The sequence below is a fragment of the Cotesia typhae genome, unplaced genomic scaffold (assembly GCF_013202065.1).
Source record: "Cotesia typhae breed Kobodo isofemale line unplaced genomic scaffold, CoteBio_Ctyphae scaffold_152, whole genome shotgun sequence".
Taxonomy (NCBI): domain Eukaryota; kingdom Metazoa; phylum Arthropoda; class Insecta; order Hymenoptera; family Braconidae; genus Cotesia; species Cotesia typhae.
In genome coordinates this window covers 11,490,715-11,515,336 of record NW_027423776.1, presented here as the reverse complement: position 1 = coordinate 11,515,336, position 24,622 = coordinate 11,490,715, and the positions used below count along the sequence as shown (strand labels likewise).

The following is a 24,622-nucleotide window of genomic DNA, read 5'->3' as shown; positions in this document are numbered from 1 at the left end:
TTTGGTGTGCTCATGGCTCCCCTATAAAAATGACAGCAGGTACCAAAAAATATTGTTCACTATTAAATGGTGGATTTCGTGGCTGTTAAGAATATGTCTAGTGATTCCTCTGATTTACGCCGCGTACATTGACTAAAAAAACGTACTTGAGTTGACAAAGTCTCTCTGCTTCGCGTTGGCTTGCTTTCAGTGCACGATTAAAATGCTCATATGCAAATTTCAGCATCATCGATTTCAAGTTTCAATATTCATCAAATTAGGGTGTATAGAAAAATTAAAAAAGACTTTTTTCTTTCAAATAATCTTTAAAAAAATTTTTATTTTTTATTTCTATAACATGGTAAGAAATATTTTTAAACTTTGGAATTTTTTATCTCATCCGATAAGCAACGTGTCGGAAAATACAATAAATATTTTTTATAGAAAATTTAATGTTTTACAAAAAAATATTTTTTATGATTTTTCAATAAATTCATTTCTTTAAAAGTTATTTTAAGTTGGACGTATCTTAGAATGGTAAATTTTTAAAATTTTATTTAGATAAAAATTATTTATTTATTTAGGTATTATTTGACATAATTTTTCAATTTTTTTGATACACCGTCATAAATATCTACCCAAAATAATTGGCAGTAATCAGAATTATTGACAGTATTTGCTAGAAGAAATGGAGACTTACGTAAAAAGTGCAGCTTCTCACGAAAGAGAAATCTTCTTGAGTTACATTAAAGATTGTGGGATGGTGCATGTTACTTGGAACGTTTTCTCGATGTTAGCAAGTATCGGAGTTATCCTAGGTCCTGCGATTTTGCTTCAGAAATTTCCGACGGACGCCAAGTATCCGTTTCCTGTGATTAACCACCCGATTTACGAGATCGTCTACTTCGATCAGGCGTACGCAGGAATTCTCTGCTCATCTATTACCGCGATAGACTGTCAATTGGCGACGCTCCTTTGGTATTCCATCGCAAGACTGGAAATTCTTGGCCTGGAAATGAAGAAAATAAATAGCAAGCAACAGCTTAACGAGTGCATTCGTAAACATCAATTTTTGCTCAAGTATTTACAAAATATTTCATGTAATATATCTAGGCAGTGCATTTTTTTTTTTTTTTTTTTTTTTTTTCAGCGTTTTTAATTGCAGGTTCATTGGAGAAGTTATCAGAGCAAGAAAGTATATAGTAGCAACCACGGTGATAATGACGACATTGACCGTAATTTTAGGAGGCGTTCATATTGTCGGGGTAAGACTTGTCTGTAGTTTTTTAGATTTCTTACATACTTACTCTTATTGATATTAGAATCAACCGATGGTTGATCAAGCTTCAGTTTTTGGTTGTCGTCGGGGGGCTTTATATGCTTTTGTATGTCACCGCGTAGCCATCGGAAATGCTGATGAGAATGGTGAGTGTACACCAGTGAAAAAAAATGTCCTGATATTTCTGTATATAATTTTTTGGCCGGAGATAGTGTTCAAATTTTACAACAGATGGCGCATGGTCGCTAAATTCTCTCCCTACAAGAGAGTTAACTTTGAAATCTTAAATAATAAAATAAAAATGATTTTTTCCACTCTTTTAAAAAACTTGCACAGAACATATAATAAAATTAGCCTGATACGGCCATCAATCCACACCAAAAATATTTTTTTAGAGACAACACTTTATTTGAGCATTTTATTCCAGAGTTAGAAAATTGGATGGGAAATTTACTGCTCTCAGTGGTTGAAATATTAAAAAAAATTAAACTATTCAATTGAAATGATCATACTACGGTCAAACAAACCTTCAACCATATCTATCACTGGAATTGTTCCATCTCTTTCATTGAACTACTATGCGATGGTAATAAAAATAGAAAAAGATCATTTTTATTTGAAATGTTTTTCTATAATTTAATTTATTAATTATCTTTTGCAGTTCCTCTTCAAATTGTTGTCCTATTTTACGACACTAAGAGTCATGCTAGTTAAAATAGAAAATGATTGAATATTACGGCTTTTACAACTAGCGAACTATTAATTAAGAAATATTATGTTACAATTGAAAGAAAGCTAGACTAGCAAAGTTAAAATTGTTATAAATGTATAAATAAATATTTTGATTAATTTTATTAGCAATGCATGACTACATATGAATGTAATTCATAACAAAACAAAGAAAAGTAAAAACCTTTTTTTACATCGCAACATTTATTTTTAGAAATAGTCTCACTCTCAGTGAGGAAAACTTATTTAAAATTAATGAATACCAGTCTGGGTTTTCATTGTCCATAGGCTCCAGCCTCAAGCTTATATTTCCGATAATTATACATTCTTGATTCGGAGGAAGACTGGACAAAGCACAAAGCACAGAATATATACAATATTCAGCAACGGTAATTATACTTTACAATGACGGAGCTCCCCACGAGCTTTTACGTCAGTTCAGTCTCTGCTACCAAAGAGCGAACTTCCGGTAGCAAGCAAAGTTTATCAAAATGAAGTTGTCAGTAACCCCCGAAGCAGCCCTGCGGTTTACCAAAATAAACGTCTATTTGGTCAGTTCCTGGCCGCTGTCTAAATCAGTAAGCAGAGTGACCAAAATTTGGTTAAACATTCGCTGGTGGATTGCATTCATATCATTACTGCTGCTGTTCTTGCCCTTAACAAACGGTGTCTTTGTGTTTCGCAAGGATTCGCTGGTGATGGTGAAAGCTGCTTGTCAAAGCGGAGCATCAGGTCAAGCATTACTAAAATTGCTGATCTGCCGATATTAGTCTGACCGCCTTCAAGTAAAACATCAAACTATATTCACTGACTTCTTAACGAAATTTAACTTTTTTTTGGTTTAGTTTCTGCACCACGAGATGGAAACTTTTATAAAAAACGCCGACTCCCTAGAAAAACAAGTGTCTGCAGAAGTACATCGAGAAGAGCGGATTCTTTCACGTTTTTGTAAGCTTCAGCATGTGGGCAGTCTGTTTGGCGTTCATAGTCGAGCCTATCCTTCTGTCTCACCCTTATTCGACAGACACTGCATACCCGTTTGTCGTTAAAAGTGAACCATTGCGAATCGCGTTGTACTTGCAGCAGATAATTGCCCTCTGTTTCATCGCGGCAGCTTTGACGATCGACTTCCAGGTCGCTTGTCAAGTTGCTACTTTGCTTCAAGTTGCTACTTGCGTCAAGTTTGAAGTCCTGAGCCACCACTTTCGGGAGGTCTCCAGCGAACGGGAATTGGTAGTTTGCATCAAAAAGCACCAGCAAGTGCTCTAGTAACTAAAAAAATAAATAATCGTGCTGTTAATTACTTTCTCCGAGCAATAGCTCTTTTCAATTGATCCGTAGGTACGCTAAAGAAGTTAAAAATGCAGTTCAGTACATAACTTTTGCTACGATAGCGACTACGACAATCGGAGTCATCTGTGGATGCTTGACGCTAATCAGTGTAAGTAATTCATGGAGAAAGTTAAATAAATATATAATCTCTTTGTTGATAAGTTAATAGCAATTTTATTTACAGAATCAACCATTTTCTGTCAAACTGCGCATCGCTAATATTGTTGGAAATGCAACCTCAGAACTTTTCATCTACGCGTGGCCTGCTGATAATCTTATTCAAAAAATTGGTACATGTTTTTACAGAATAAATTTTTATGAAATTATTCGTGTAAAACTTACTTTAGAGCCAGGATATTGGATGGAGTGTTTATAACAGCAAATGGATAAATGCTCCAATGAATATGGTGAAAACGACAATGAACGTTATTCATCGATCACAGATTCCGGTAATGATAACAATAAATGGAGTGATGCTGAGCCTTTGTTTGCATTATTACACATCAGTATGTTTGCTTATTTTATTTTTGGAACTTGTATAGAATTTAATAGATTTTATTCTTTTAGTTTTTGTCTACGACGTTTTCGTATTTTACAACATTGAGGGCAGTTTATGCGGCAGATGAGACTGAAAATTGAAAAGATCAGTAGAAACAATAGTTTTTCTAATAAAAATATTTATTTGAAAATATATTTGTGTAGGAAAATAGAACAAAGTGGTTTGAAAAGTTTTATCAGAGTATTTTGTTTTTATTCCTTGGAAAAAATTTTTCCTTGGCCACATGTAAAAACAGCATGATATGAAAAATGTTTAAATCAGCGCATTCTTTCGCAGGTTATTCTTTGCATAAAAATTTGAATATTTTACTCACACATTATGCAATTTGTAACAAATTAAAATAACCTCATTGAATCGATTGTGCTGCTGAGTATTCCGGAATTGCAAATTCACTTCCATTGAAGTGAATAAACAAATTTAAAGATATAGTAGCAAGGAACAAAGAAAAGTAAAACCCTTTCCATAGATCGCAACATTTATTTTTAGAAACAGTCTCACCCTCGGCAAAGAAAACTGATTTAAAATTAATGAATAGCAGTCTAGCTTTTCATTGTCGGTAGGCTCCAACCTTAAGCTAATACTCCCGATAATTATACATCTTGATTTCGCAGAAGATTGAATAGAGATATATAATATTCACCACTTATAATAACAGAGGGGTGTTAGTTTAACCAATTCCCTTTCTTCCCCCACATTTCGTCGTCTTGTGAAGTCATCACCGTCAGTCATATTTCCGCAACTGAAGGAGCAACTTTTGATCAGACAATGAAGTTCTCAGCGAGTCCCGAAGCCGCGGTGCATTTCACAAAAATGAACGTCTACTTGGTCAGTTCCTGGCCACTGTCCAACTCAGTGAGCAGATTGAGCCGAATTTGGTTCAACATTCGCTGGTGGACTGCATTTATATCAATTTTGCTGCTGTTCTTACCTCTAACAAATGGTATCTTCGTGTATCAAAACGACTTGCTGGTGATGGTGAAAGCAGTTTGTCTCAGTAGTGCGTCAGCTCAAGCTCTTTTGAAGTTACTGGTGTGCCGATTTCAGTCTGATCGCCTCCAAGTAAAGCCTCAAACTATACTCACTGACTTCTTAACGAATTTTAACTTTTTTGGTTTAGTTTCTGCACCAAGAGATGGAAATTTTTATAAAAAACGCCAACCCACTAGAAAAAAAGTGCCTGCAGAAATACATCGAGAAGAGCGGATTCTTCCACATCTTTCTGAGCTTCGGTGTTTGGGCAGTCTGTATGGCGTACATAGTCGAGCCTGTCTATCTGTCCAACCCTTATCCGACAGACACTGCGTATCCGTTTCTTGTTAAAAGTGAACCATTGCGAATCGCATTGTACTTGCAGCAGATAATAGCTCTCTTTTTCATCGGGGCGGCTGTGACAATTGACTTGCAGGTCGCTACCTTGCTGTGGTTCACTTGCGTCAAGTTTGAAGTCCTGGGCCACCATTTTCGGGAGGTCTCCAGCGAACGGCAATTGATAGCTTGCATCAAAAAGCACCAGCAAGTGCTCTGGTAACTAAAAAAAAAAAAACAAATAATTGTGCCGCTAAGTGATTTATCTGAGTAATGGCTCTTTTCAATTGATTCGTAGGTACGCTAAGGAAGTAAAATATGCAGTTCAATATATAACTCTTGCTACAATAGCGACTACGACAATTGGAGTTATTTGCGGTTGCTTGGCGTTGATTAGTGTGAGTAATTCTTATAAAGGATTTGAATTGCAGTAAACTAATTATTTGTACAGCATCAACCTTTTTCTGTCAAGCTTCGGGTTGCTAATATTGTTGCGAACGCAGGTTTTGAGCTTTTTATCTACGCTTGGCCTGCTGACAACCTCATACAAGTGGTAAATATGTGTTCTATTCATTTATTCCCTTAATAATACACAAAGGCTCCAATTTGATATATTAATTTCGAAAATATTATTAAATGTAATTAAGTTTGAAATTTTTTATTGAAAAACTTACAGAGCCAAGCAATCAGCTGGAATGTCTACAACAGCAAATGGATAAAAGGCTCCATCGATATGATAAGAACAACGACGACAGTTATTCGTCGATCTCAATTACCCACAACGATATCCATACGTGGAGTGATGCCGTATCTCTGTCTTCAGTACTATACATCAGTATGACATGATACCAGTCATATATCCAATACCTTTCAGAGAAACTAATTATCTCTATTTCAGTTTCTGTCAACGACCTTCTCATACTTCACAACTCTCCGCGTCGTCTATGCTACCGAAGATCCTGAAAATTAAACACCAATAAATATCCACAGATTCGGTAGAATCTGGCGCCAAGTTCCGTTCAAAAATTCCGTTGTAAACGGAGCGCCAGACTACCGGCTGTGTTTACTGTAAGCATCACGTTTTTTAGAGGTTGCAAATTTATTTTTAATTCTACGGTCCTTTTTTTCCTTAAATTAGTAGTATTATAACGGTAGTTCATACCTTATTTTCCTGATATTAATTGATTATATGCAATTATAACAATTAATCTGCTTAATATTATTAAATTTAATCAGCATAAACTATAGCAACGCAAAAATTTCGATCCTGACTTTTTTTTCATGGAGAAAAGTCACCGCCACAGACTAGATAAAATAAAAATGTGTAGTAATCTTACTATAGATACGCAACTACAATGAAAAAAGTTAATTCACAGCTTGCATCTACAACCACCAGAGTGCACTGGAATTATTTCTACATAAACTGTAGATTCAACGGGATAGCTCACTGAAGTTAGAACCCCAAATTTTTTTCTTTTAATTTTTGATTTTTTTTTCTATCACATTGTCAGCTTTTCGTTTGTTCTTTATTATTCACTCTCAACATTTGATCGTTCTCCATTTATTTATTTTAAAAAGAATTTATTAATAATGTACCTTTAAGTTAGCCCCCCTGTCGCATTTTTTAATATTTTGGTAGCAATTTGGATCATCAAGCCTCTATTTTTGATTGTTCATGTATATTTAACATTTGTTCCTACTTCACATTTTTTATTTGTTCTTTAATTAACATTTTTAATTAACTGTATGTATGCATTCTAAATATTTGCACTGCGCATACGTCAACTTTACGTATATAGACTTTTAGCGCGGTCTTTTGAAAAGTATAGTGTCAAGCACATCTCATGTGTAAAAAATTAAAAAATTTACGAGTGTAATTTTTTAGGAATTACTATTTAATTAATTCAAATAATTAAAAAAAAATTGTTAGACGTCAGCCAATATCAATGTCATTAAGTAAATAAATAAATAACTAATAAATATTCATTTCATTCTAAATTTTTTAAAAATATCAAGAGAATTGTTAATCAATGCATGTGCATTTTTTTTTTTATTTTCATCAATTCTATTTTCATGAATACTACGAACTATTAAAAAAAAAAATCCATAACAATTAACAAAAAATTTCAAAACTTTATTAAAATAAAACTTATTATAAAATTATTAAAAACTATACGTTGCCCTTTTGTCCTGTGACCTCTATAATTGAAATTACAAGAAAAATACACTTACTCTAATCACTGTGCTGGTCAATATAATTTTCAAAAGTCCGCGCTGAAAGTCTAAACGTAAAGTTGACGCATGCGCAGTGCAAATATTTAGAATACAAATATTCAGCTTATTAAAAATGTTAATTAAACAAGAAATAAACAATTTGAAGTTGGAACAAAGGTTTTTTGTACATGAACAATCATAATCAGAGATTATTCCCATTGGATGGTGTACCATTCTATGATTTTGTGGTCGTTACCGATAGGTTGCATTGTTATCCAATCAAGTGGATTTCAAATAATTGTAATCTTTAGGTGAAAAGTCTTACAATTATGCGCATGGTGTATTGTGTCATTTACTTACTACAATGTCATAATAATAATAACACTAATGATAAAAATTATGAGACTGAATGAATTATTGTTATTATTAAATTAATGTGTATTAGAGTATTAAATCCAAATCAACAACTTTTTTAATTCAAAAAAATGTTAAAATTTTTACTGTATATAAATAAAAATGTAAAATCCCTATTAATAAGATAGTTAATCGCTTTTAACCGCGGAGTTTACGCGGATCAGTCACGTTAAGTTTTTTAATGCTACTAGCTACTATGAGAGAAACAGAATTTCAATTTTTTTATTAGGATTTGATTATCAAAATTAACGAATAAACAACCTATCATATTAGAATAGCTTTGCCTGCATTAATTTATTCATTTATGAATTTTCAATTTTGCGCGGGAAAAATTTAATTTTGAAATTAAGAATGTTAAAATACTTTATAAATACAAAATTTCTAGAACAAACTATCAAACAACTTCATATGTGGATGGTTTTCAAACCTATTCTTTCTATTGAATTTCATTTATTAACTAGACTAAATACACAACAGGCTAATGCAATGACGCGCGCCAAGTACGATAAAAAAATTTTTTCTTAATTTTTAAATTTTCAACAAATTTTTTTCAATTTTTTCAACATTATGACGGTTTCTTGGTATTTTTTTGTATTTAACTTTTTTTTGTATAGAATGAAAATTATTGTAACGAGTCTTATTTTTTTTGCAAAGTGCAGATGTTATTGAGATGAGTTTTATGAACGTGGACTTGGCGCAATTTTTAACAGTGAAACTGTTTTTGTTCGGATTTATATTTATAGAATTAATTATGTATTTGCAAAAAAAAAAAAAAATAAATTTTTTTAGAATTATATTGACTGTCGAATATTCACAGTGTCTTGTAGAATTAATTTAGGAACAAGGGCTCGTAGAAATAATTCTTTGAAACTAAAATAAGCAACTGCAACTTTGTTCTAACAGCAGTAGCTTATTGTTAGAATAAAGATCGCGGTTTCTAACAAGGGTTAAAAGCATTAATTATAGATTCTATTAACTCCAACATTATATACGTAAAATGTATGGTATCATCCCTTTCGAATAAACTATTTCCGCGTTAGCGTCATTACTTATTCATAAATTAACTGGTGAGCGGTTAGCAGCTTCAGGAGCCCGTTTATTGTTAATAAACTCACGCAAAATAGAATAACTTGACTGGAATGGATGTATCGATTAGAAGACGCGGCTTTAGAATGACGCCGGAAAAAGCCGTGAAGTACATAAGAATGAGTGTAGTTCTGTTATGCATGTGGCCCTCGTTAGGAAGTAAGTCAAAAATTATTTTCAAACTATTCATGTGTTTCTCGGTTGTAATAGCGCTGGGATTATTATTTCCTTTGATATATTCAGTGGTTTACTTCGTCGATGACATGGTAGTCTTTTTGAAATCAATTATGTGCGGGACGGTAGTAATTAATTTTTTAATAAAATTTTTCATCGTGAGGATCTATCACAGAAGATTCGAGGTTTGTATAAAAAATAAATATATTTTTTATTTAAATTTTATTAATGGTTATATTTGTATAATTAGAGAATAGGGGCCGCATTGAACGAGTTCATACTGAACGCAAGTGACTCAAGCATGTTAGTTTTCCAAAAATACATCGACAAGAGCTGGAAGATCCAATTTTTGATGGTTTTCGGCTGGAATTTTGCTGCTGGGGGAATAGTATTGGGTCCATTGGTGCTCCCGCAAGATTTTCCCACCGACGCGATGTATCCATTTTCGGTGGAGCACCCACTTGTTTCCAAAATAATTTATGCGCATCAGAGTTTTGTTGCGTATCAGTGCGTTACGGGATTGACTTTCGACGGACAAGCAACGTTATTCATATGGTACCTCAATGCCAAATTTGAAATACTTGCATCGGAAATTAAGCGAGTTATTAATAAAGAGGATTTGTGCCGGTGCATCAAGCAACATCAAGAGATACTATTGTAGGTATTAAAATTATTCCGCTGTGAAAAAATTTTATGACATTTAATTATTTTATTCTTGAATAACTTAGTTTGAATTTTTCTTCTAAAATTTTTGTCATTTTAAAAAAAATTATGTATAATATCAAAAAATTCTTTCACGGAGAATGATAAAAATTTATCTCGATTATAAATAAATTTATTAGATCAATCAATATTTTCAGATTTGCCGACGAATTAATCCCGCCAATTCGCGCCCTAGCATTTACAACAGTATCAGTGACGAAAATTGTAATGATTTTTAGTGGGGTTTTCCTAATTTCGGTAAAATATTAAATAAATCAATACTTATTATTGATTGTTTAAATAAAAATATTTTCAGAACGAGACTCTTCTAGTAAAACTTCAGTTCGTCATAGTAGCAATATCCTCAACATTCAACACATTTTTATACTCCTGGGCCGCAGACGATTTGATAAATATCGTAAGAAAATAATCATACTAAATTTGATAGCTCTTTTTATTAAAAAATAAATTTTTTCAGTCGGGACCGGCCATTTCCAGTGAAATTTTTAATATATTTTGCCATCACTCCCTAAAAATGAAGAAAATGTGTCTTTTTATAATTCACAGAGCCCAGAAGCCAATTGTGATAAACATTCCAGGTCTTCTCGCTACTCTTTCAAGCGAATACTACGCATCTGTAGGTTCAAAAAACAATTTATACCCCCAGAAATTAATAAAGTAGCTTTATTTATAATTTTTACTCATATTTCAGTTTTTATCGGCAGCGTTTTCATGTTTTGCAACAATTCGCGCTGTTGTCAACTCTTAATTCAAAAACAAATTACAAAAATTGTTATTATCTGTTGAAACAATATGTGATAATGCTTGAAAATTATTAATTAATATTAAAAATGATTTGTATAAATTGTTATTTATTTATTATAATTAATGTAACGGTGTTTATCGTGTCTGTTAAATTTGTTTTCTGAAAATAATTAATAATATTAACAACATATTTGATAATTTATTTAGTTTTGTTACGTCGAAAACGCAACTAAAATTTAATTATTTTTATCCTAGCCGTTAGGCTAATAGATAAGGATCTGAAGCTTTATGGGAAGGGGTTGAAGTTATAATATAAGAGAATGAATTCAATTTAATAAATATATTATAAAATTATCATACAAAGATTTGAATTATTAAAACAAATTATTAAATTATTAAAACTCAATTAAGAACTTACTTAAATGTCATTGTTACCGTTTTTTTACATAATTGAAATTTACTTTACTAACAATTGTTTTTTTTGAATCTGACGCGTGGTTTCATTAAAACTTATAAAAACTTTTTCGATGTTAACACTAAGACGTCAGGACAACGAGAGATATTTTTGTTGAAAAATCGTAAAGGTGTCGAATTTTAGGGCGTTACTTATTTTTACTAGATGGGAGAAATAATGTCCAATTATTTTTCTATTTCCTTGAGCCCTTGCCCTCTCTCTTAGATTTTTCTATAATGTTGCATGAGTCCCCTCTACTTGGGTCAGAGTACAATATCGCTTCTCCTTTACTCTTATGCTCTATTATACATCTATGTGTTTGTGTATACGTAAGCGCATTTATGCATAGACAAAGACATACATGTGTACTATTTTACATTAAATTATTTACTGTGACCAAATTTTTATATTAAATTAGTTAGATAAAAATTAATTTGTGCATAGATTACAAATTGTCATTAGTTTTTTAGATCTAAATTTTTCTTTTTATTTAAGTCGTTATTTTATTCGAAAATAAAAGAAAACATTTATTTATTATTTTTTTTTGTTTAAACTTAAATTATAGTTATTAAATTTTGTTCCTTAAATTATCAACATATATATATTTTTTTTTTCTTCTGTTGATACTAGAATTATCATAACATTCCTTTTTATTTTTTTCTTTTATCATTATTTACTTTTATTTTATTTAAACTATTGTTTATATATACATTTATTTTGTTATCGAAAACTTCTATTTCGGATCTCGACAAAGTTTAAAATTCTATTAGGGTATTTGTTCAGGCTCAAATCCCTTAGTATGGTCAGGCCCAACTAAAACTAAATTTTTCAAATAAGTTTCTTTCGAAAATGCTATTGATAAATTTGAAGATAACAAAATTTTAAAAATAAAATAAATGTATGTAATTAGTTGTAAGAACATAAAATTATTTATGAATAATTAAATTCTATTTGTTATAAAATAAAAATGTCGGACGTTGAGTCCGACATAACAGTTTCTTGTTTAAAAATTATTTAAAGAATTTTTTATCAGATAATTTTTTTATAGATTATTTTTTTTATATTTATTAACATCATAATAATACAAGAGTAACTAACTAAGACTTTGTTATATCTTCTACCGGCAGTAAGTAGCAAAAAAAAATATCCTCCGTGAAAATTGCAGCCTGTAAATAGAATAACAGCGATCGCAGTTTTTAACGAGGGTTAAAAGCATTAATTATAGGATCGATTATAGCTTCAACATTTAAAATATATGATACCAACCCTTCCGGATAAACTGTTTCCGCGTTAGAGTCATTACTTATTGATCCTTTTGCTGTTCAGCGCTGGAGAACTTTCAGGAGCTCACTCAGTCTCAATAAACTCGCGCAAGAGTTCACAACTTGACTAGAAATGAAACTATCGATTGGAAGTCATAGCTTTAGAATAACACCGGAAAAAGCCGTGAAGTTTATAAAAGTTAGTGTTTATCTGACATGCATGTGGCCCCCGCTGGAAGACGAGTTAAAAATTTCCTTCAGATTCCGAAAATACCTATCCGTTTTTTTATCATTTGGATTATTTTTTCCACTTCTATTTTCGATAGTTATTTATTTCGACGATATGTTAATTATTTTAAAATCAGCGATTTGTATGACAGCTCTCGCCAATTATATTGCGAAGGTAATAATTGTCACGAGGTATCATCGAGAGTTTGAGGTTTGTATTGTTTAAAAGTAAAAAAATTATTTTGATTTGAACAAAGTTTCCTTTAGAAATTTAGATCTGCATTAAATGAATTTATATTAAAAGCAAGTAACTCCAGCAAGGTAGTTTTCCAAAAGTACATCGACAAGTGCTGGAAATTTCAATTTTTTATGGTGCTCTGTTACTACTTTGGAGCAACGGGAATTATCTTGGGGCCGTTGGTGCTACCGCAGAAATTTCCTACGGACGCGATTTATCCTTTTTCTGTGAACAACCCTGTCGTTGCTGGAATTATTTATGCTCATCAGGGCTTCGCTGCGTATCTTTGCGCTGCTGGAATGGTTCTCGACGGGCAAGCGGCATTGTTTTTGTGGTATCTTAACGCTAAATTTGATATTCTTGTGTCTGAAATTAATCGAGTGGCTAAAAGAGAGGATTTGTGTTGGTACATTAGACAACATCAAGAGATACTAGCGTGAGTATTTATTTTTTTAATAGATTTCTAGGAAAAATTTTAATTAAGTTTTATTTTATAAATTAAATAATAATATTTTCAGATTTTCCGACGAATTAATTCCGCTAATTCGCGCTCTAGCATTTACAACAGTATCAGTGACGAAAATTTTAATAATTTTTAGTGGGTTTTTCCTAATTTCGGTAAAATGTAAATTAAATAAGTACTTACCACCGATTGATTAAGTAAAAAATTATTTTCAGAACGAGTCTCTTCTAGTGAAACTTCAATTTGTCATGATAGCAATTTCCTCAACATTTAACACATTTTTATACTCTTGGGCCGCAGATGATCTGATAAATATTGTAAGAAAATAATTATATTAAATTTGATAGCCCTTTTTATTAAAAAATAAATTTTTTCAGTCAGGACCGGCCATGTCCAGTGAATTTTTTAATGTATTTTGCCATCACTCCCTGAAAATGAAGAAAATGTGTCTTTTTATAATTTACAGAGCCCAGAAGCCAATTGTGATAAACATTCCAGGTCTTCTCACTACTCTTTCAAGCGAATACTACGCATCTGTAGGTTCAAAAAAAAATTTATACCCCCAGAAATTAATAAAGTAGCTTTATTTATAATTTTTACTCATATTTCAGTTTTTATCGGCAGTGTTTTCATGTTTTGCAACAATTCGCGCTGTCGTCAACTCTTGATTCAGAAATGAATTACAAAAAGTGTTAATATCTGTTGAAATTATATACTACAATGCTTAAAAATTATCCGACAATGTTCTTTGCGGTTCACTAAAAAATATCTATTGCTGTATATATAAAAATTATGCTATTTTATAACAGAACTTTTAAAATTTAATAGAATAAATGACTGAAAGAGAAAAATAAAGCCACCATAGCTACCGCAATGTTCTTCATAGTACAAATCGCTAACAATAAATAAAAATCTTTTGAAAAACGTACTGAAGTAGCTTATAAGGTCCGAACACAATTCTAGGTCTGTAATTAAAATAATAACAAGATTCTGCATGTGCGTTTACAACTTCCGCGATAGTAATTATTTATTCAGAAGCTTTGAATTCAGTTGGTAAGTAACTTTGGTGCACCCACAGTCGTTATCTGACAGCCGTGCTAATAAATTGAGCTAATCAATATGAAGGCTGGATTTATTGTTTCTCCAGAAACGGCTATTAGATTTACCAAGGCATCGGTTTTCCTGGCTTACATGTTCGCGCCATCCGACGTAAAAAAATTCAGGCTCTTGTTGTTCAAATTATTCATGTGGGTTTCGGTGCTTTTATGTATTGCGTTGTTTGTTGGTTTAGTCTTTTCGATAGTAGAGAACATTGAAAAATTATTTTTGGTGTTGAAAGCATTGGCCATCATGTGCAGCATGGTTAATTACGTTGCGAAAGTTGTGATTGTCAGAATTTATGGGAAGGAATTTGAGGTTTGTTAAAATATTTTACAATTTTTAATATTATTCTGAGAGAAAATAAAAATTATCGGTGGGATTACAGAAGTTATAATTGACTGTAACAAATTTCGTAGAGAATTCCGGAAAAGTTGACAGAAAAATAATCCAAAAATTCGTAAACAAGTGCTGGAAATTTCAATTGTTCGTTACTTTTGGAACCTACATGGCATCCACAGCATTCATATTGGGGCCATTGGTGCAGTCGCAAAAATTTCCAACAGACGCAGTGTACCCTTTTTCAATGGAAAATTTTCTTGTCGCGAGTATTGTTTACTTACATCAGATCCTGGTCGGGTACCAGTGCTCTGCTGGAGTGGCTATTGACTCTCAGATGGCGATTTACCTCTGGTACTTGTGTGTAAGATTCGAAGGGCTCATACTTCAGATGGATTATGTCAAGAACCAGCATCAGCTGGCACAATTTATCAGAAATCATCAGTCTTTACTGCTGTAAAATTATATTAATTATTAATCAATGTTTTTAAATAATTAAAAAAAAAATTTTTTTGAACGAATTGAAGGTTTTTTATATTTATTTTTTATTTTAGATTCACCAAGAAAGTCATTCCGCCGATTCGTGCAGTAATTTTCTCCTCGGTCGCAATCAATAAATTCATAATGATTTGTGCCGGGGTTGTTTTACTATCAGTTAAATAAATATTTATTTAATTTAATTATTGCAATTAAAGGATTTATTAATTGTTAATAATTAAATCTGTAACTATTAATAGAATGGAACTTCATTCGAAAAAGTTCAGTGTACAATAATGATTAGCTTTATCGCTCTTAATATTTACACATTCATCTAGCCAGCAGACTATTTAATAGATGTAAGGTTCTTTGCCCTCCTGTGAGTCTTTTTTTTTTTTTTTTTTTTTTTTTATTACATTAATGAGGTAAGTTTGAACTTTTCAGACGAGCTATGATATGTCGAATAAGGTGCTGGACATGTTCAGGATGTGGCCGCTGGAAATGAAAAAATCTTGTGTCCTTATTATGCATAGGGTGCAGTATCCTGTCGTTATAAACATTCCTGGATTTTTAGAGACACTTTCCAATCAATATTACTCTTCAGTATGTATTTTTACATTGATTAAAAATTATCTTAATTAGAGAAAAAAATTTTTAAAAGTAAAAATTAATTTTTCTTAATAAAAAATTTTTATTTTAAATTAAAATTACAGAAAAAATTTATTTCAGTTCCTCTCGGCAGCGTTTTCTGTTTTTACTGCACTGAGGGCTCTTCTCAACTCTTAGATGGATTTATTTTCAATTTAAAGTTAAGTTATTCATAAAATTAGTAGACAAAATAGATTTGATAAATTATTATTTAATTAACTTACCATATTATATTACATCGCTGATTTTTCGTTTAAATATTTATTTATTTATTTATGTACACTGTAAAAAATTTGCGGAGCGAATTTTTAATTATTTTAAATTGAAAATTAAAATTAGAATTTTTTATTATAAATTTAAATAAATAAATAAATTTACTCTGTACAAATTTGTCAAGAAATCTTGAAAGTTAATTACAGTAATATTTAAATAATTAATTTAATTTAATTAAATGTAGTAATATAAATAATTTATTATATTTACTTTTTTTATAATAAAAATATAATTAACATCTCTAAAATAAAATTCGAGATAATAAATTGTTATAAGTATTTGTTAAAACTCAAAGAAAAATTTATACTGCAGTAACACCTTCTTACAATAACAAGCTTATAGTTAATAAAGCTCTATCGTCTGACTAAACTACCGACAAACCCCTTGCTTTCAACACCAAGCCAGTTATTAAAATAACAATTAACGAGAGTTTAAAACTAAAATTATATGTTCTGCAAATATGACTATAATATGCGCTAACTATTTCCAAGTATGATAAAATTATTAATTCAAAGCCTTCTCATTACACGGAGGGGCATTGTGGGGTATTTTCAGACTTTGTAGAATCGTCCTGATCAATATGAAGCGACTGGCCTGTGAAGTAGCGCCTGATAGCTCAGGAATACTAGATTAATTGCAACCAATATAAGACTTAACGTCCAAGTGACTCCTAAAAGAGCGATAAAATTCACAAAGCTTACAGTATTCCTCACGTGCACCTGGCCTCCGCGAAAAAGATTGTTCCTTTTCAAAATATTCATGTGTTTTTCAGTGTTTTTATCCATCGCACTTCTTCTACCCCTTATCGTCTCAATTATCCGGCATTCGGACAATTTTTTTATCGTAATAAAGTCTGTAATTTTTATTTGCGGCATCGTTAATTACGTCGCGAAAGTTGTCACCGTGAGGATTTATTATGAAGAACTGCAGGTCTGTAATTTATTTACTATTAAAATTTAAAAAAAATTGATAAAATAACCTTTCAGGAACTCGGATCAATAGTCAATCAGTTCGTAGACAAAGCCAACGATCAAGAAAAAATAGTTATGCAAAAATTAATCGACAAGTGCTGGAAGTTTCAGTTTTTTATGACGTGCAGTTACTATTTAACGACCACTGCGATACTAATCGGGCCTCTGGTGCTGCTCCAAAAATTTCCCACCGACGCTATTTACCCGTTTTCGGTGGAAAATCCCGTAGTTTCAAGGATTGTTTACCTCCATCAGTGCTTTGTCGGCTATCAGTGCTCCGCCGGCATAGCTCTCGACTGTCAAGCTGCCTTGTTTATTTGGTTCTTGAGCGCCAAGTTTGAGTTACTTGATGCTGAAAGTAAGTCAGTGGTTAATCATGATCAGCTGTGTCATTTTGTTAAAAAACATCAAGATTTGTTGATGTAAATAATTAATTTTAACATTTTTTTTTTTTTTTTGTGTTATTTTGATGATAATTTTTATTTTTTAGATTTGCAGATAAGTTGATCCTTCCGACCGGGATAATGGCGCTCTCTACGGTGTCTGTAACCAAAATTGGAATGATCTAATGGAGGTATTTTTTTGATTTCTGTAAGAAATTTTTTCCTTTTCTTAGAAATAAATATTATCAATCTAAAGCGTATTTATAGTTTTTTATTGTTTATTTTTTGGGAATAAAAGAATGAACCATTGCCAGTTAAAGTTCAATTTGGAATAATGGTTATGAGTACTACGGCTAATATTTACGTCTGCACTTGGGCTGCTGATTATTTAATAACTGTTGTAAGTGATTTATATAAACCATAGTAATTTTTTTTTTTTTATAATTATTAAAAAATAAAAACAATAATTTGATGATTTAAAAATTTTTTAGAAATTCTTTAGAAATATATTTTGCATAAGAAAAATCATTTAATAAACAAAAAAATTAAAAAGTTGGTATTAATTATTTTTTTTTTTAAGTTATATTTTTGATCAACAGTATTAAATATTTTACAAAAATTATCTTATCACTTCTAAATTGTTGATCAAATGCAATAATTAAAAAATTCGTCAAAATTTATAAAATAAATTAATGTAAGTTAACTAAAAAAATTATTAAAAGTAAACTGACCATTAAATAAAAATTATAAAGATCAAATTTAATAGAAAAATTTATCAACAGTCGGGCAGCACCTTGTCAGAAGAAATTTTCGGCTGTTCTTGGAAACACGAGCCAAAAGTAAGAAAAATGTGGAGCATAGTTCTCTTCAGGAGCCAAAAACCAGTTGTAATAAACATTCCAAATCTTTTAAATAATCTTTCCAATGAGTAGAATTTTTTCTTCTTTCCGGTGATCTTAGGATCTTTCCGATGAGTAGGATATTTTTAGGGAAAAAAAAAAAATAAACCTAATTATTTAATAATTATTTTAATATTAAAAATTACGATAAAAAAAAATTTAATAAGTGAAAATTAATTCAACAATAAATATTATTTTTAAAGCAACTAAACTCGACATTGGAAGAATTGTAACAAATGCAAACGCCGGAGAAAGAAAAACTTTGCAGAAATACGTCAACAAGTGCTGGAAATTCCAGTTTTTCTTGACGTGTTTTTTTTTTTTTGTTTTTTTCGTGATGGTAACAGCTATCGCAGCCGGCCCGGCGTTGCTGCCACAGAAGTTTCCCACCGACGCAATTTACCCCTTTTCGGTGGAACATCCAATTGTTGCGGGGATTGTTTATTTGCACCAATGCCTGGATTAGTTACCAATGCTTCTGTGCGATGGTTCTCGAACTGTCAAGCAGCGCTTTTCATCTGGTTCATCAGCGTTAAATTCGACTTGCTCATAGCCGAAACCAAAACTGTCGTTACTCGTGGCCAATTTCGGCGCTATATGCAAAAATACCAAAATTTATTGAAGTATTTAATTTTAATTGTTCAAATATTTTTTACCAACTGATTTTTAATTTTAACGTTTTAAAAATGATTATAATAAATTCTATCAGTGTTTTTTTATTAATTTTTTTTTTTTTTTTTTTTTTTTTTTAGATATGCGAAAATAATGATTGCCCCGACCAGAATATTAACACTTTCAACAGTACTTGCTACCAAGCAGGGAATAATTATAAGTGGAATATTTTTGATCTCAGTAAGGAATTTTTATTATTGATTGATTAATTTTGAGTCCTAAGATATTTATTTGATTTATTAAAAAAATTTATAAGCCAAAAAAAATTTTTTTTTCTTAATTATAAATTTTTTTCAAAGAATGCACCACCGGCTGTAAAAATTCAATTTGGATTAATGGCGCTGAGTATGATAATAAATATTTACGTTTGCATCTGGCCTGCTGATTATTTGTTAACTATTGTAAATAATTTAGTGAAATATTTATTTATTGTAAATAAATATTTACAATTAAAAAACTAATCATACAATAATATTATTTTATTTATTTTTACAGTCCAGCAAAAGTTTGTCGGACGAGATATTTGGTCTGACGTGGAAGCATGACTTCAAAACAAGAGTTTTGTGGACGAAAGTTCTTCACCAAGCCCAAAAACCTGTTGCTATAAATATTTCAGGCCTACTCAATTCCCTCGCCAACGAATATTACTCAGCAGTATGTTTTATATTTTTTTTATATTAAATATTAAATTTTTATGATTAATTTCAGTTACTCTCGACATCATTTTTGGCTTTTGCGACAATTCGTGCCGCTGTTAATGCATAATAAAATTTAATAAGATATTAATTTCTAAAAATTAATGTTCGTGACTATCGTCCTATGTCTTCACGATTCACATTATCGCACATTCATTAACAATAATAAATAAATTTTTAAAAACATAAAAAACGAATTTAAAATAATTCTTATTTCACGTATTGACGTCCGACAATGTTTTTCTCAGTACTAATCGGTAGCAATAAAAAAAAAATCTTTCAAAAAGCGTACTAAAGTAGCTTCTAAGGTTCGAATACGTTTCTAAGCCTGTAATTAAAAGAATAACAAGATTCTGCATGTGCGTTAATAACTTCCGCGATAGCGATTATTTATTCAGAAGCTCGGGGTTCAACTGGTAAGTAACTTTGGTGCATCCGCAGTCGTTATCTGACAACCGTGGTAATAAACTAAGCTGATCAATATGAAGTCTGGCCGGCGCGAATTCATTGTTACCCCAGAAACGGCTATTAAATTCACCGAGGTGTCTGTTCTCCTAACTTGCATATTCGCGCCTCCTCGTGCCGACAAGCTACGACTCTTTTTATTTAGAATTATTATGATTACTTTGGTGCTTTTGACATTTACTTTTTTTTTGGCTTTGGTCCTGGCAATTATCGAGAACTTGGACAAATTAGCGGTGGTGGTTAAATCGTTGGCGTTTATAAGCAGTCTGGTGAATTACATTACAAAAGTTGTCATTGTCAGAATATACTGCGAGAAATTCAAGGTATATCAACCACTTAAATTTTTATCATACGAAAAAATTGTTTAATTCAGTAATAGGTACGCAATTTTATTACTTATATTATTAAATATTTAAAATAAATTTTTTTTTTATAAAATTTATTAAATTGTCCGTTTTAAACGAAGCTTTTTATTGCAGTCTACACTTTTTTTTTTTTTTTTTTTTTTTTTTTTTGATAAAAAAGCAATTATTGATTAATATTTAATTTTACTGAAATTTAAAATCAAAATAAATATTGATAACTGGAATTACAGAAGCTACAATTGACGATAAAAAATTTCATAGCCAATGCCGACAAATTTGAAAGAAAAATTCTTCAAAAATACGTGAACAAGTGCTGGAAATTTCAACTATTCGTGACAATTGGAAGCTACTTCACGACGACTATATTCCTACTGGGACCGTTAATTCTTCCACAAAAATTTCCAACAGCGGCAGCGTATCCATTTTCGATAGAAAATTCAATAGTCGCGGTGATGGTCTACTTACAACAGAGCATTGGTGGTTATCTGGCTGCTGCGGCGGTCGTTCTCGACTGCCAAATGGCGGTTTACCTCTGGTACTTGTGCGCAAGATTTGAGGGGCTAATTCTCCAGATGGATTACGTCGAGGACCAGGATCAGTTAAGACAATTTATCAAAAAACACCAGTTTTTGTTGCTGTAAAAATATATTTATTAATTTAATTAATAATTAAAATTGAAGCGTTTTTATTTGAATTTTTAGCGGTTTTTATCAACTTGTAGATTCATCAATGAAACAATTCCTTCGATTCGGGCAGTAGTTTTCTCGACGGTCACCATCAATAAATTCATAATGACCTGTGCTGCGGTTATTCTTATATCGGTTGAGTAAATATTTTAATCACTATGTTTAATCAATTTATCTCCAATAAAATTTACTTGAAAATTTTACCTTTTAATTTTGATATAAAATTTTTTTAAAAATAATTTACACCTCTATGTATAGGACGAAGCTTTCATTGAAAAATTTCAGTGTGCAGTAATAGTTGTCTTTACTGCGTTAAACGTTTACACCTTTATCAGGCCAGCCGACCGACTGATTCAACTTGTACGTGTTGTGCTTGCTACTTTACAATCATAATTATCAATTATTTTATTTTCAGACCAGCTGCGGAATGTCTAGCAAAGTATTTTACACATTGTTGACATTGAATCAAGAAATGAAAAAAACGTGTCTTCTTATCATACATAAAACGCAGTATCCTGTGCTGATACGTATTCCCGGTTTTCTAGACGCAGTTTCTAATCAATATTACTCCTCAGTATGTATTTTTATCTTTAAACTTAAAAAAAAAAAAATCAACTTTATTAAAAAGTTTGACTTTTAATTAAAATTAAATAAAAAAAAAAAAATATTTACAGTTCCTTTCAGCAGCATTCTCCTTTTTTACAGCGATCAGGACAGTTGCTAATTTTTAGAAGCAATTGTTTTCATAGTTTCACTACTCATAGATTTATTTATGTAGTAAAATCGAAAAATTAAATTTATAAAAAATATTACTGAATTATTTTACCTAAATTTACTTTAAATAATGATAGCTAAATAAAATACGTTCTTAAGCCAAGAAAATAAATTTGAAATCGACACTGAAAATACTCGAGGCTTTTGTTCCCTCACGACCGTACGGTTAAATAGCTATTATGTAGCTGTTGAATCTAACGCAGCGAGGAGATCCTACTAAAAATAATCTCACCCTTTGTCTGTTCCGCGAACCCGGAATAAATAATTGCTATGTATCATCTATTGTATTCTGCGTTAAAAAATACCACCCCTCCGATGCATCAGCTTTTCAACCTTTCTAAGTTTTAAATAGTAATATACAAGTAAAATACAGGTAATATACAGGTAATATACATTATAAATTCATAACCCTGCTGTAAGAGTTAGTGCCTGACCGTCTCGGAAATTTAATAATAAGTAACAATTCTAGCCGACGCTTTGTTCATCAATCGTCAATATGGAAACATCTACCAGAAGACATGGATCGAAGAATGGGGGGTTAAGTCACCCCAGAAACCGCTGTGTCCTTCACAAAACTCAGCCTCTGCATGACTTGCATCTGGGTGCCAAAAGGAAGACTCAATTTGATACTTTTTGAAACTTTTCTCTGGTTTTTGATTTTTTTGAGTCTGGGTCTCTTCTTCCCGCTGATAGTGACTGTGATGAAATTCATCGACAATACTTTCGTGGTAATGAAATCATTTATCCTTATTGTGGGAACTGTTAACTATATAATCAAGGTCATTGTCTGCAGGATTTACCGGGATGAACTGCAGGTTTAAATTTAAATTTATTTTTAGTTTAATAATTTCTTAAATTACAAAACTTTCAATCAAACAGGAGCTCGGAAGGTCATTGAATGATTTTATAAGAAACTCAAGTCCAAATGACAAATTTTACTTAGAAAAATACGTCAACAAGTGCTGGATCTTCCACGGATATATGACGTGCAGCTACTACTTGACGACAACCGTGGTGTTGATGGGGCCCTTAGTGCTACCCGAAAAATTTCCCAGTGACGCTGTTTACCCGTTTTCTGTAGACCACCCTGTAGTTGCTACGATTGTTTATGCACATCAGTGCATTGTTGGGTACCAATGCTCCGCTGGAATGACTCTGGACTGTCAAGCGGCTTTGTTTCTCTGGTATCTGTGTGCGAGATTTGAAATACTTATCTCAGAAATAGAAAACGTGTCATCTTTGAAAGATATGGGAGTTATTGTTAGAACACATCAGGAAATCTTGCGGTTTATTTTTTATTCATAACTTTAATTTACTGACTTTTAATAATAAATGAAATATGTAAACAGAGAATTTTTTACAGATTTGCTGATCGGGTTATTCGGCCAATTAGACTGATTGTTCTTACTACCGTAACCATGACTAAAATTGGAATGATTTCTGGAGGCTTGGTTCTTATTTCAGATGAACCAATTACTATAAAAGTACAGTTTACTATATTAGTTATTAACGTGTTGATAAATATTTATGTTTGTGCTTGGGCTGCTGATAATTTGCTGACTGTAGTAAAAAATATTTTTTTTTTTTTTTTTTTTTTTTTTTCTAACAATAATTAGAAAATTTAAAATACTCTAAATAATCTTTGATGGTGTTATGATTTATTTTTTATATAATTATTAACAAAATATTTTTAAAAAGCCTATCAATAATTTTTCCTAATAAATATAATAATATCAATAATATCGAGATAATTATTTACAGTCAAGTAAAACAATCTCAGAAAAAATCTTCAGCACAGCTGCAACTCATCCACCGATTATCAGAAAGCTCTGGCTGTCAGTAATCGATAAACGATAAACATTCCAGGTTTTCTAGAGACCTTTTCTAACGAGTACTATGCAAACGTAACTATCCTCAGAAAGAAATAACAACAGTGAAGATAACTTTCGACAATATATTTAATAACTAATAATTGTTTCAGTTTCTTTCAACAGCGTTTTCCCTATTCACAGCCATGCATACAATAGTAAGTTAATAGAAAAGCTGGTAAATAATTTTGTTCATCTCACAGCTAGTCGATTTTAACTGCCATCAAGCGACTAAATCAATTAGAATGAAAAACAAATTCTCCGTTTTAATTCATCGAACGCAATAAAAGTTTATTTCATCTCTACTTTGAAAGCTTTAATGTTATTTGTATATTTTAGTACAGAAAAAAGTCCTATACCTTTATTTAAAGAACAAAGTTTTGAAATAAGAGAACAAGAGAAGAAGGTAATTTCCCAAAAATACGTAAGGTGCCTTCGTACTTTCACGCTTATCCAAATTCCTTATTTCCAAAAACTACAACGGCAATAATGGTCAATATAATAGACGTTAGTGACAATAATGGTAAAAAATAATTCGTGTAATAAAATAAACAATAAAAAAAACTTTACTAAAAATATTATTGCATTAACTTACCGAATTATATCACCTAAATTTACTTTTACATAATTGAAATAGATTGAAATAACTTCTCGAGCCAAGAAAGTTTCTCTTCTTAATATCATATCGATGTAAGCACCCCAACTGCCCAAGCTTTATCGCTCCAACAAATCTACACTAAAAATACTCTAGGCTTTTGTTTCCTCGCGACTTCGCGAGGTTAAATAATTACTATGTAACTGTTAGAGCTAGTGCAGGAAGGAGTTT

At 31.3% G+C, this 24,622-nt stretch overlaps 5 protein-coding genes and 1 pseudogene across 5 annotated transcripts; all 6 read left to right on the top strand.

Moving 5' to 3' along the window:
- Positions 1-667: 667 nt before the first annotated feature.
- On the top strand, positions 668-1,972 carry LOC141536392 (uncharacterized). The gene is made up of 4 exons (XM_074256872.1): positions 668-1,059; positions 1,145-1,244; positions 1,302-1,404; positions 1,920-1,972. Exons 1-4 carry the CDS (start codon positions 668-670, stop codon positions 1,970-1,972), a joined length of 648 nt encoding a protein of 215 aa, XP_074112973.1.
- On the top strand, positions 1,612-3,958 carry LOC141536022 (uncharacterized; annotated as a pseudogene).
- A 685-nt stretch (positions 3,959-4,643) lies between these two features.
- On the top strand, positions 4,644-13,936 carry LOC141536391 (uncharacterized). The gene is made up of 16 exons (XM_074256871.1): positions 4,644-4,937; positions 4,996-5,402; positions 5,482-5,581; positions 5,635-5,736; positions 5,860-6,018; positions 6,082-6,129; positions 9,322-9,728; positions 9,932-9,998; positions 10,090-10,191; positions 10,252-10,414; positions 12,386-12,693; positions 12,750-13,156; positions 13,239-13,338; positions 13,399-13,500; positions 13,561-13,719; positions 13,795-13,936. The coding sequence occupies exons 1-16, from the start codon at positions 4,644-4,646 to the stop codon at positions 13,849-13,851; spliced, it is 2,982 nt and encodes a 993-aa protein (XP_074112972.1). The 3' UTR covers positions 13,852-13,936.
- Positions 13,937-15,517: 1,581 nt separating this feature from the next.
- LOC141536390 (uncharacterized) lies at positions 15,518-18,304 on the top strand. Its single transcript, XM_074256869.1, is given in 7 exon segments — positions 15,518-15,522; positions 16,669-16,948; positions 17,005-17,411; positions 17,480-17,555; positions 17,557-17,580; positions 17,671-17,772; positions 18,155-18,304. Coding segments are annotated over 7 exon segments (1,044 nt in total).
- A 2,382-nt stretch (positions 18,305-20,686) lies between these two features.
- Positions 20,687-22,451, top strand: LOC141536389 (uncharacterized; the record flags this gene model as incomplete). The annotated part of the gene is made up of 3 exons (XM_074256868.1): positions 20,687-21,105; positions 21,190-21,289; positions 21,413-22,451. Coding segments are annotated over 3 exons (654 nt in total), but the record flags the coding sequence as incomplete, so codon positions are not given.
- Positions 22,452-22,474: 23 nt separating this feature from the next.
- LOC141536388 (uncharacterized) lies at positions 22,475-24,511 on the top strand. Its single transcript, XM_074256867.1, has 6 exons — positions 22,475-22,743; positions 22,808-23,214; positions 23,292-23,412; positions 23,690-23,728; positions 23,782-23,832; positions 23,910-24,511. Exons 1-6 carry the CDS (start codon positions 22,516-22,518, stop codon positions 23,961-23,963), a joined length of 900 nt encoding a protein of 299 aa, XP_074112968.1. The 5' UTR covers positions 22,475-22,515; the 3' UTR covers positions 23,964-24,511.
- Positions 24,512-24,622: the final 111 nt, after the last annotated feature.